Below are 13,090 nucleotides of genomic sequence, written 5' to 3' on the forward strand. Positions count from 1 at the left end.
TTCTGTAAATGTTGGCAAACTAGTACGACTGGTTGAATGCTCGTTGAATATTCCACATACGATAACACAACTCTTGTTGAGCGATGGAAGCAGACTGACATTGAAAGATGATAACAAAAGTACACATGGTGAATACCAGCAATAAGATTACACAATAAACTCCTGCTGCACTTTATTTTCATTAATGACATGTTTCTATATTTGACACAGTTACATGGTTTGACTCAATGCATAAATATATTAACAATGCATTCCAGTCCGACTTTAACTCATTTAAACCATGGTTATATCAGCATAATGTCTAGAAAAACATAACATATCCTACATGTATTTAAATGTTGTGTTATTACTGCATTAATCCTCTAAGGAGGGCGAAGCTTGGAGGCAGAACCAGAGGTAGTTAAAACTGTTAAAGATAAGTGGCAGTGAAATCGTATTTATACCAAGAATAATTATTTGATTCTTTGCACATTTTACGACTGTGCTACATGTAAACAGACAGTGAATACACATTCATTTGAATGCCGGGAACCCAAACAAGTTCCTGGTGCTGCTCAGAAGTGAGGTTAGGTGTAAATTAAGTGCTTGTGCAGTACAAGTAAATGCCGTAGTCTCTCTGTTAAGGCTGTTAACCTGCTCACATGCTGTGAAGAGAGAGACAAAGTACTACTATATGTTTAAATTATCAATGTTTCAAAAAGGGTAAACGGTATTCATTAAATTATTCATCCCGTGTTTTGATCACACAAATACATTTATTTTGGGCTCACATCTATATTTTAGTACTTTTGAAAACTGTCTTACTAAAAATACATTTAGTATGAGTTACAGTTTTAGAGGAAAACCTGGTTTCAGCCACGATGTTTAGATTGACATGGCTTATATTGTTAAAGTATATAATGTGTCAAATATATTTAACAAATATATAAGGAATATGAATGATAAAAGCCACTGAATATTAAGAAAAACTATATTAAACAAATCCGAAATAAGTAAATATAGTTACATGGATTTATAATTTGATGTAATTCTTTGGGCATTGTAAATAAAACATGCAATAATAATTGATTGATAGCACAGCTTTTTTAGGGCTTTCTCTCTCAAAACCACCTTAAAATGACAAAGCCTCTCCAAGTTAATAATATCAATCTGTATATTGACATTTTATCAAGTAATATTTACACTACAAATATTAAAACTCCACAATAAATGAATAGTAATCTGACTGGTATGTGATTGGTCGAGAAGATCCTTTCCCAATAGGTTTTCTCATGTCCTCAAATTGCCACAATATTGTGTTGACGTCAGATTTAAGAGTTAAACATGGACAGAAAAGTCATTTATGTGTGATCCGGCTCCTCTATCTCTGAATAAAGAAATAAAAACAGCAGCATGCCTTTTCTGTAAAGACTTACTAGTTTTTGAATGGTTAAGAGGTTTTCGACCACTTTTGGGTTTTACAAACACCTCAAAAAATGTAAAACAAATTAACATGAGAATAGTATGTACATGAAGACAATAATAAATATACCATGTATGAAATCAATTCAGAAACGGCTCTGTCTTCTGGAAAAGATACAAAATAAATCAGAAAACTGTCGATTAAAGAAAAAGTGGATGTAGTGTAAAAGGTTGAATCTTGGATGAATTGAAACTGACGATCATTTCATCTTGATTTGACTAAACTATTACTACGCAGAAAATAGCAAATACAAGTTATAAACGCTCTTTTGACGGTCCATATTCCTCTAGAATTTAAAATCTGCACCTAAAAGGCCAGTCGTCAGAGACAAGTAGGTTCATTCTTCTTCAGCTTATATCAAAATGTAACACTGTCAGTCGCGCCCCTCAGTCGGCTGTAACTCACAGACTGATAATAAGATGGATGCCTTGAATGTGTCCTCCAGCGGCACTCTGTGACACTGGGTTCAGTTCAGGATCCTCTTCACAGAGCAGTGAATTATTTCTCCTCGAACATCTTCAGGATACCCCGAGGCTGCCTGCTGCTCTCAGATCAGTCAGGCATCACGCTGTGTCTGCAGATCCAACGCACAAACACAGTCGCACAATCACACAAATCCAGGCTTCATGGAGGACTTGAAACATTTGGGACAGCCCTTCGTCCCGTTCGTCTGCAGACACCTGAAGGAAAAGAACAGCCTAGTGTCAGCAGGTTTATCTGTAAACATGATATTACTAATAACATATTTAATTTATATTGCATTTTTCTTAATATAAAACATCAAATAATTTCGAATTTCTCTCAGAATTTAGAGTTTGGGGATTTATTTCAGAACTTTCTCAGAATTTCGAAAAAGTACATTTTTCTCAGAATTTCGACCTTGTCAAATTTATTTCAGAACTTTCTCAGAATTTCGAAAAAATAAAATGTTCACAGAATTTCGAATTTTTCTCAGAATTTTTGACTTTCTCAGAATTTCAAATCTTTCTCAGAATTTCGACTTTTTCGATTTTGTCACTGTCTCTTTCAATACAAAGAGATGGCAAAAGTACATAGTTACATCCTTTACTCAAGTAGAAGTACAGATACTTGTGTTTAAAAATACTCTGGTAAAAGTAGAAGTACTGACTAAACTTCTTTACTCAAGTAAAAGTAAAGAAGTATTGGCTTCGAAATGTACTTAAGTAAAAAGTACCCATAACTACCAACTGTTTTATAGAGTAGGCTAACTGGTAACTGGACCTCGCTTTATATTAATAGAACATTAAGGATCTTCTAATTCGTATTGTAATAATGTCATTGTATATATAATGAATGTTTCGATGCTGAACAACAGCAAAATGACAACGTTTTCATTGGTCCCTCTTCTTTAGAGAAGACCAGGAAATGATGGATACACGGATCATGTTAAAATCAATAGGCACGCAATGACTCTAAATAATAATGATCACGCCACCAAACGCAGATTAAAACTAAAGTAACAAGCCTGTTTGGAAAATGTAAGAAGTATAAAGCACAGGTATTCGTGTTAAAAATGTAAGATGTAAAAGTAAAAAGTCGTCAGAAAGATAAGTAGTGGAGTAAATTACCGATACCAGAAAAATGTACTTAAGTACAGTAACAAAGTATTTGTATTCCACTACTTCCCACCTCTGTCTTTGAAATTGTTGGGAAAATACTGAATGTACTCTTCTAATATCAGAGTAGCACATGATAACAAAGGCCCTACGTAGCTGTGTACGTAACAGGATGTCTTTCATTTTTTGTAAAGCACTTTGAATTGCCTTGTGTTGAAAAGTGCTATATAAATAAACTTGCCTTGCCTTGCCTTGCCTATGATTACCTAGAAGAGCGTCAGGACTGTTTTAGGCATATGATAGCTATGTGATTAACATGATGATTCAGCCTCTATGGAGATAGACATATGACAAGCATGATCATTTCTGACGTGGGTCTTGGCTAATCTGAAGTAATCATTGTAAACTGCTTTGAACCGGTATTCCTGCATCATCTTGTGACTGTGAAACACCCTCTCTTGTATATCAGCATGTGGAGGACACTGTTCTGGGAACAAGTTGTCCCATGTACGTGATGACTACTTCCATTCTTGCAAGGATAATAAATACATGTATCCTGATATTGAAGCTCAAGCCGGTGACGAGTGATATTTTTCTAACAGAAAGATAATAACGTATGTAAGAGCACCCACTTGAGATGGAAGATGTGGGAACAGGGTAATGCCTGCAGTTTTTGGTCCCTGTCCCCGATGGACTCTCCACACATGCCGCAGTAGAGCTCCAGCTCCTCCACACATTGCAGGAACTTCACCACCTGCTCCCGGAGCTCCTCCTGCTGCCCCCGGGTCCGATAGATCCCCTCACTCAGGCTGTGCACCTTCAGCGAGCACAGCTACAGGGCCAATCAGAAAAACACTGTCAATGTCAATGTGTGTGTGTTAGTCTGGAACTAAAGATTACTAAAGGCAATCGTTTTGTCCAAATAATATCATATTGCTTCCCTCAAAGCTGACAAGTCATGTTTGGTACAACCAGTAGTTAGTAGTATCAGTTTATAATCATATATGACCAAGACATCTTAATGTAAATGTTTGCCATGTTTGCGTAAAAAAAAGCATTATTAAACTAAATGCCAATTATTTCTGCCGAACAACTTTTCCAATTTATCAAGTAATATTTGGAGCTTTACTTTACTTATGTCCTATAGAAACATCAGTTACCTTGTTTCCCATCCCATCTGCTAATTCCTGGGCTCGCTGCAAAGATTCAAGAGCCTGGGAAATAAAAACATTGAAGCAGGTTTTATATGAGAAACGCTTATGCCTCTTAGACTGTGATATTTGAAGGGAGATAATAAAATAATTGGCACCTTGTCTAACTCTTTCTGCAGAAGCCAACACTTTGCAACTCCCAGGTAGACCTGTGATTGGCCCAGACGGTTTCCAATCTCAGTCATGATACCCATTGCAGACTCGTAGCGAGGGAATGCTTTCTAAGGGGATGAAGAGAATTGACCACCATTAAGATATGAAAGACAGAGCAAAACACAATGAAAGGAAGATAAATAGAAAAGTCCAAACTCTTTGAAAGATACATGAAACAAGATAAAATCGTATTGGAGAGCTAACAGGTCTACTCACATCACCGTCACTCCTGCAGCGGTGTATGTCTGCAAAGTTTAGTAAGCACAGAGCCTGCAGAGGACGGTCACCGTGCTGCAGAGCAATCTTCATAGATTCCTGTTGGAGTGCAGGACATACAGGGTTAGAAGAGGCATTGAACTTGTCTGACCCCTTAACTGTTAATGACTTAATTTAATAATCTGAAATTCGGGGAAATCCTTTTGTATAATTTGGAAATGAGACTTTCTGGTTTAATATCAGCAGCTAATTACATTTAAATTATTGTATTAGACAATAAAGTACGCTCATTTAAAATATGCACCCTAACATTACACCTCGCTATAGATGAAAATGTCTCAAGTTGGAAAAGTAAATAATTAAAGATTGTGTGGCTGAGAGCATTAAAGGTGGGGTAGGTAAGTTTGAGAAACCGGCTCGAGATACACTTGTTGTTATATTCCATGGAATGCTCTTAACATCCCGATAGCAATGAATATCTTAAGTGCTTTGACAAAAAATCCATAAAAAAATGTCATCTGTGGAAGCCGTGGCGCTGTAAAAAGCACGACCAATCATTTTAGCCGGCCAGGCTAAAATAACTGGATGGCCTACCTGCCTGTCAGCCTTCTATTCTGTGCACACACTTATCTCGTGCCCTCATTGGTCATGTGCACGTTCGTGTGTGTTGGAGGAGGGGCTCTGTAAGGAAGTGGCAGATTTCTTCCGGCTGTGTATTTTCAAATTCTAGCGCACTCGAGCTGGTTTCTCCAAAATTACCTACCCCACCTTTAAAGCAGAGTTGTTTATAATAAAAAGGAGTGGGAATCCAGAAATTGACGGCTGCATTTTATTCAATTACTTGTACAATTAGCATGCAGTAATGTCATTTATCGGGTTGAGTGTATTTTTTAAATAAATCAGACAGAAACAGGAACGTGAGCTGTTGTTATTTCCCCTTTAGGACTCCTCTTGTACTCTGGTATTCTAAATATGACAACATGTGTAAATTGTTTGTCTAAAAGTGTTTTGCAAATGTAATAAATCTGAAAAGCACCCCGCTGTCTTGTTACTTTACTTGTGCGCTCCAAGGCAATGACATCAAGTTATTTTTCACCCTCGGTACATAATTAGAACAGAGTGAAAACTAAAGCCACCCTCTTCATTAACACTTCAAACCAGCGCCTCTGTGAGCATATTTCTGGTACAACAGAACAACTGGCGCTCGCACCTGTCAGCAACCTCTACTGTATCTGCTGCTCCGACATCCAAACAACCAGACATCAGGGGACTTTGTGAGGAAACCAAAACTGTGACATTCTCCTCAAGTTATGTAGGTTTGTCTTTGAAGGGTTGAGTCCCGTCTCTGAGGACCCGTCTTGTGTGTTGGGACAGTAAAACAATACCTCACAGCACTCCATGGCGTCCGGCAGGCGCTCCAGTTTCCTGTAGGCCACAGACATGTGGTACTGGCTCATGGCTCGATACTTGAGGCTCCAACCCTTGCCGTAGTCGTTGACGAGCTCAGCGGCTTTGCAGGGGAAGAACAGCGCCTTCTCGTAGTCCTGTGGGCGGAGGATACTGATGAGTAAGGCCTCTTATGTCCAAGCATCAGTAACAACAGTGTTGGCATACAAATGTACTTAACCTGTTAAACCCTTATACAGTCTATGGTTAAACCCCAATGTCCCCGTCGGCGGGGACCCTGGTTTTTTTTTTCACGACACTGTGTCTCAGGGGATCTTAATATTTAAGAACCTATTAATGTGTTATACCAGATTAACGGAAATAATCTCAGCTAACTGACGATACAAACCATTTTTACCAAAACAAAACACAAGTCTCATAAGAAGCATCTAAATGACCCCTTAGCGAAAAATGCTAACGGACATTGGCACAGAACTCAAGATAAAAGTACCCTTATTACTTATCGTAGCTGCACATACAAGATATCCGATTAAAGCCGAGGTTCCACAGATTATTTAGGTATATAGTATCATCAATGAGTGATCCGGACTTGCGACAGGGAAAGCAAATACAGACATCACAACACGTACCTTTACGGAGCTTCTAGGGAGATCGTCTCACCGTAGCTGTCAATCTGATCAAAATACGTGTTCAATGGCATTAAAACGAGGAAAAACGCGGCTGAATCGGTTAATCCATAGGTTTTTAACGTCTCTGTATAAAAAAATTATTTCATTTATAATCCATAATTCCATTTTTATGTAAAAATCGGAGAGCAAAAGTTAGCTGCTAATGGTAGTCACCAGAGTGGCTGCTGCTTCCGGTCTAGGCTATGCGGCAGTCTCACCCACACACATTACCAAATAAGGCCAGAGATATGGAAAATCCACCCAAATGGCCCCAGATTTTTTTGCTAAATCTGTCTAAAAAGGTCAAATATCACTTGTTTTGCATCAATCTTGATACAGGGTACTTATTATATGTTGTACTTTGGATTCCTAAAGCTTTTCGTCTACTAACCCATCATCCAAGGTTAGTTTTCACTATAAGTACAACATATTTTTTGGACGGACACTATAATTTACAGTTTTTTACCATGTTCAATCTGAATTTTCTTTAAAATAAAAAACATCTATATTGAATCTGACTTTTCTACATCCAACTCACAGGTTTATCATTACTTTGAGAAAAAAGATTATTAATTTAACCCTTTTAGAAGGGAAGATATGGTCATTTGTTCTGGGAATGTCATTTTCGAGCCTGAAACCTAAAAAACAGGCTCGGGGATTAACAGGTTTTAAAGTACCCTAGTCATTTTGCATAAAGGCCCATTTCAGATGTATTTATATTAAATGACTGGATTATGATAATTAATGCATGTATGTATAACCCAGCTGGTAAATGTGGAGCTAATTATTATTATTAATAATAATAATAATAATTAAAGCTGCAAGCAGCATTGAGCGGGTCTTCGACGCTCCGCAGGCTGTTGTCCGCACGTCAACGTGTGTGTCTAGGTGTCTCGAGGACTCGGCCGTTGGCAAACGTGGGAAGTTTCAGGCCGATCGGACAATGATTTTGAGTTACAGCAGTAACACAAACATTGTGTTTGATGGCGAGTGATCTGTCGCCATGGCAACGGCATTTGATGAAACCCCATAATATGCTTAGATGTGTTGAGGGCCGGACCATTAGACATCATCTGAAATCTGGTGCCGTTTGGACGATTTTCCATTGAGTTATGACAACATTTGGTTTCATGGCGAGGGCGTTGCCATGGAAACGGAATATGATGACATCCCATAATTTGCGTAGAGCTGTTGAGGGCCGGACCATTAGCCATCATCTGAAATCTGGTGCCGTTTGGACGTTTTTCCATTGAGTTAGGACAACACCGTGTTTCATGGCGAGGGATCTGTTGCCATGGAAACGGCATATGATGACACCCTATAATTGACATAGAGCTGTTCAGGGCCGGACCATTAGCCATCATCGGAAGTCTGGGGCCGTTTGGACGATTTTCCATTGAATTACAACAACATCGTATTTTTTGGCGAGGGATGCGTTGCCATGGAAACGGCATATGATGACATCCCCTAATTGACATAGTGCTGTTGAGGGCCGGACTAGTAGCCATCATATGAAGTCTGGTGCAGTTTGGACCATTTTCCATTGACTTAAGACAACATTGTGTTTTATGGCGAGGCATGCGTTGCCATGGAAACGGCATATGATGACATCCCATAATTGGCGTAGAGCTGTTAAGGGCCGGACCATTAGCCATCATATGAAGTATGGTGCCGTTTGGACGATTTTCCATTGAATTACGACAACACCGTGTTTCATGGCGAGGGATCTGTCGCCATGGCAACGGCATATGATGACATCCCCTAATTAACATAGAGCTGTTGAGGGCCGGACCATTAATGATAGTCTGAAGTCTGGTGCCGTTTGGACGATTTTCCATTGAATTATGACAACACCATGTTTCATGGCGAGGGATCTGTCGCCATGGCAACGGCATATGATGACATCCCCTAATTAACATAGAGCTGTTGAGGGCCGGACCATTAATGATAGTCTGAAGCCTGGTGCTGTTTGGACGATTTTCCATTGACTTACAACAACATCGTATTTTTTAGCGAGGGATGCGTTTCCATGGAAACGGCATACGGTGAGTTCTCAGATTTCACATTGAGCTGGTGAGGCATGTACCGGTGATATAAAAGTGAAGATTGGGGGACGATGGGACCGTGTCCATTGGAGTTACAGCGACACCGTGTTTTATGGCGAAGGATCCGTTGCCATGGTAACGCCATATTAAGTAACATCAGATTTGACCTAGAGCTGTTCAGAGCCGCAGTGTTAACCATCATCTGAAGTTTGGTGGCGTTCTGAGCATGTCAGTTGGCGCTAAGACATCATCGTGTTCCATGGCGAGGGACCGCCTAGCATCGAGCGAACGCAAACTTTGTCGCCAAATCACGGCTATGCCGTGCGAAAGAAAAAACTTTCCGTGATAACTTTGAATTGCCCATGTCTCGAGAAGCTACCGGACGAATTTCGAGTCGTACGGAAAAAGTCCCTAGGAGAAGATAGATTTCGTACGGAGGGTTTTTCCAATGCCAAATTAAAAATGGCCGATTTCCTGTACGTTATTTTATACCCCTCCAAGAGGCTCCACCTCACTGTAGTCGCATGGGCTACCTACTGTCATGATTTAGGCCACTTTTAATGGGCTTTTGCCCCTCGATATCCCTGTTTTTTGCATGGTTATCGCTCGCTTCGCGAGCGACTAAATTGATTGTAACAATATCAATTATGCGAGTTGCAGTCACGTGGGCTCACGCCTATCAGCCGTCATGATTTCCGAACCTTTTCTGTGCTTTTGCCGGTCGTTTTCCTTGTTTTGGGTGTGTTTGGCAGGTTTATCGGTCTCAGACCCTAATAATAAATACTATTTAGAGGCGCCTTTCAAAGACCCAAAGGACACCTTACAATTCAAAAAAGTCACCTTACAATTCAAAAAAGTCATTTAAATAACTTTGTACACAGCTGCTGGATATCTTAATATCTAATTTCATGGCAATGTGTATTCATTGGTTAGATTTATATTTTGTATTATCTATTCAGAATGTGTATACCAACTGAAGCTGTTAAATAAATGTAGTGAAGTAAAAAGTGCAATAGTGGTGTTCATAATAACAATAAGTAGAAAGAAATTAAAATATTCAGCTAGTACAAGTTACTAACATGTGTACGTACTTAAGGTAGGGTAGGTAAGAATGAAGAAACCAGCTAAGCTAAAATGGTGAGGTGTTAAAGGTGCCTGTAAGCTAGAATTTGAAAGTACACAACCGGAAAAAATCTGCCCCTTCCTTCAGACTTCCTTACAGAGCCCCTCCTCCAACCCAATGAGGGCACGAGATAAGTTTGTGCACGAGATGGAAGGCTGACAGGCAGGTAGGCCATCCCGTTATCTGCCGCGGGCCGGGGCAGATAATTGGACTTGCTTTTTACAGCGCCACGGCTTCAACAGATGAAATATTTTTATATATTTATTGACAAAGCATTTAATTTATTCATTGCTATCGGGATGTTAAGAGCATTCCATGGAATATAACAAAAAGTGTTTCTGAAGTGAATTACCTACCCTACCTTTAAGTCCAGTACTTGAGTAAATTAGTTAGTTTCCACCACTGCAAACGGCTTCATCAAACATCTTATTTAGATCCTAAAGACATTTTGGTTTCTAAAGCTTAAGGAAAATTCCATCTCTGACAGTATTCAAACAAAATAATCTTTTAGAGAATGAGTATTTCTGTGTCTCCAGTATTATGAAATAACGTGACATATATGTGCATTCCTCAAACGCCTCTTCATAACAATCCCATTGAAACCAATCCTCCCTAGGAAGCCGAGGGATTACTCCTACAAATCTCTGATGTCAAGGGTACTACATAAGCCCCCTCACTCCGCCATGTTTCACAAAGCCTCGTACCACATGAGCGAACCATTAATGATGTTTGCTTGGATGCTCTGCGGTGTTTTCATACTTCACAAATACGTTGGCAATATCAGTATTGGTTGCGTAATCAAGTCACACGTGCAATAATGTTTTACCTAAATAAAAAACCTCAGAAAGATTAGAATATTATTTTACAGAAAAGTATCACACCTTGTCTTTCATACAAGCACTTTTGAAGACATATAGTCAAAGGGAAATACTAAGCAAAGAATAGGATAAAGTAGTATTTCTAATGCAGCACATCATAAAGTGTGCTGTAATTTAACTTACTAGTTACTGAAGTACAGTACTTAAATACAGCTTCAGGTACTACATTGTACTTTTTAATTTACTGAATGTATTAGACATTTACACATTTACTTATATAATGTGATGCAGTAATATACTATCAAGTACCCGAACTTGACTTTATATTGCAAACCTACAACATTAAAATGTTCTTATTTGTTTTCTTTAGTTAAAAAACCGAACTTTTTAATATTCTACAATAATATAATAATTTAAAAAAGGAGCCTTTTGCATACAGGGTCCTTTTACTTTGATACTAAAGTGCATTTTGCTAATGATACTTCTGTACTTTGACTCACGTAAATATTTGAATACAGGACTTGAACTTGTAAAGAGTGTTTTTAGACAATAGTTTTTCTACTTTACTTAAACGAAGGACCTCAGTTCTTTGTCAACAACTGTTCAGCTAAAATCTCAATAATTTTACAAAAATGTTACCTTTAAATGGACATAGATGTTTCCCAGACTGCAGCAGACTCTGCACTCCAGCATCTTGTCGTCGTTGTTGTGAGCGTAGCGCAGGGCCTTCTCGTAGCTCTCCAGAGCTTTCTGGAAGACACTGAGGCCGAGGTAGGCGTTGCCCATGCTGAGACAAACCTGGCCGTTGAGCTGCAGGCTGACGGTGGTACCCTGCATGTTCAAGCAGGTCTTACAGTAGGACACCGTTTTCTGGAAGTCGCACAGCTTCTCGTTGCTGCGTGCCAAGTTCAGGTAACCCTCTGTCAGGTAGTCTGGGTCCTCCATTTCCCTGGCGGTGTCGATCTGAGTGAGAGCGTACTGCAAAGAGAGAGAGGGAGGCCATGGAGAACAAGCAGGTTCATGGTGATTACATTAAAAAATATACTAACTAAAAAGATAAATGATATCCTTCTTCAAAGACATGAGGCCTCTACTTTGTAAAGTCTTCATTTAAGAGTGACTGCTGCATGAGTATAGATGGTTGTGTCAACAAGACACCCCACACTGATACTCGGGTTGCAGGGCACTTATTTACTCTGCACCGTGTGGAAGCCACACATTAACCCATGCTTCTCAAGATCACTGTAAATGGAACCAAGGCGCCGACCTTTGACCCCTTCTCCTTCAATTATCACTTGGACGTAGTAGAAATGTAAAAATGCTACTACAGCACGATCTGTTAAACCCCGACTGGACATGATCACAAATAAAGTTAATGGGCTATTCAGTGGCTCACACTCCACTCCCACACACACTGCTCGTTGCATAACACCAGTCTGATCACACAGAAATGAAAATGTGAGAAATGTCTTCACATGAATTATCTAAACAAATATCGAGAGGACACAGATTTGGTTAAAATGTTTTTGTTTGAGGCTTACCTTTAGCATATCTTTATATTTTCCCATTTCCGAGTGGGCTGTGATCAGGCACCCCAACACCCGAAACTTCCCCCCAGGATCTGAGGTCTTCCACAGCACGTTTGTCCAGACATTCAGGGCTTTGTCCGTCTGATTGGACTGATACAACCTCAGGCCCTTCTCTATCTGCAGCTTGGTTTGGTCCTGGCCCATCTCTGGTCTAGGCGCCTCATACAAATATTGATTCGTTTAGGCCATGCAATTTCAGTGAGGCAGCAAGAAAGTAGATCCTTGCCATGCGAAGAACGACTTCAAAGAAGATCCCTTGAAGATGATCCTCGGAGAGGTCGCTGCCAGCAGGCCTACCAGATCCCACTCTCTCAGCTCCGGCTGTGCCGAGATGGAGAGGAAACTGGATCCACCGAAGTAAAACAGCAACACACCGAGACCATTATCGCCGGTCGCTTCGTAGAGAGCAAGAGGACCAGAGAAATACCTTCCCCATTTAACCCTGCAACGATCCCCTCTCACCATCAAGTGTTCAAAAATCTCCCTCGGATTTCCGCTTGAAAAATGCCAAAGAAACACGTTTCCCCGGCGGAGTGCTAGCAGTGATATCCCAGAATATCTGCTCCCTCCACACCCCAGCAAGAGGAATTCTCAGCACCCCCCGTGTCCGACCCCCTCCACCTTCCTGCTGCTGCTGGCGCTGGAGCAGATGGTCTTGTCACTCTAGACCATGTGTCCCTTCAGGAATTCTGTCCTGCCCTCAGCAAGCGGTCCCAAGGTCACTTCAGCTCCTAGCGATCTACCTTCGCACTAAACCTCCCTCTGCACTGGACTCCAGAAGGTTTCATCACAACCCTGCGGAGCATCCGAAACACATCCAC

General features: G+C 40.2%; 1 protein-coding gene across 1 annotated transcript; it reads right to left on the reverse strand.

The window, feature by feature from the left end:
* Positions 1–157: 157 nt before the first annotated feature.
* Positions 158–12,413, reverse strand: rapsn (receptor-associated protein of the synapse, 43kD). The gene is made up of 8 exons (XM_034204891.1): positions 12,222–12,413; positions 11,320–11,658; positions 6,005–6,163; positions 4,620–4,718; positions 4,349–4,471; positions 4,200–4,253; positions 3,672–3,871; positions 158–2,142 (listed from the first exon to the last, which is right to left on the reverse strand). Exons 1-8 carry the CDS (start codon positions 12,411–12,413, stop codon positions 2,070–2,072), a joined length of 1,239 nt encoding a protein of 412 aa, XP_034060782.1. The 3' UTR covers positions 158–2,069.
* Between the last annotated feature and the right edge of the window lie 677 nt (positions 12,414–13,090).

Source organism: Gymnodraco acuticeps, unplaced genomic scaffold, assembly GCF_902827175.1.
Source record: "Gymnodraco acuticeps unplaced genomic scaffold, fGymAcu1.1, whole genome shotgun sequence".
Taxonomy (NCBI): Eukaryota; Metazoa; Chordata; class Actinopteri; order Perciformes; family Bathydraconidae; genus Gymnodraco; species Gymnodraco acuticeps.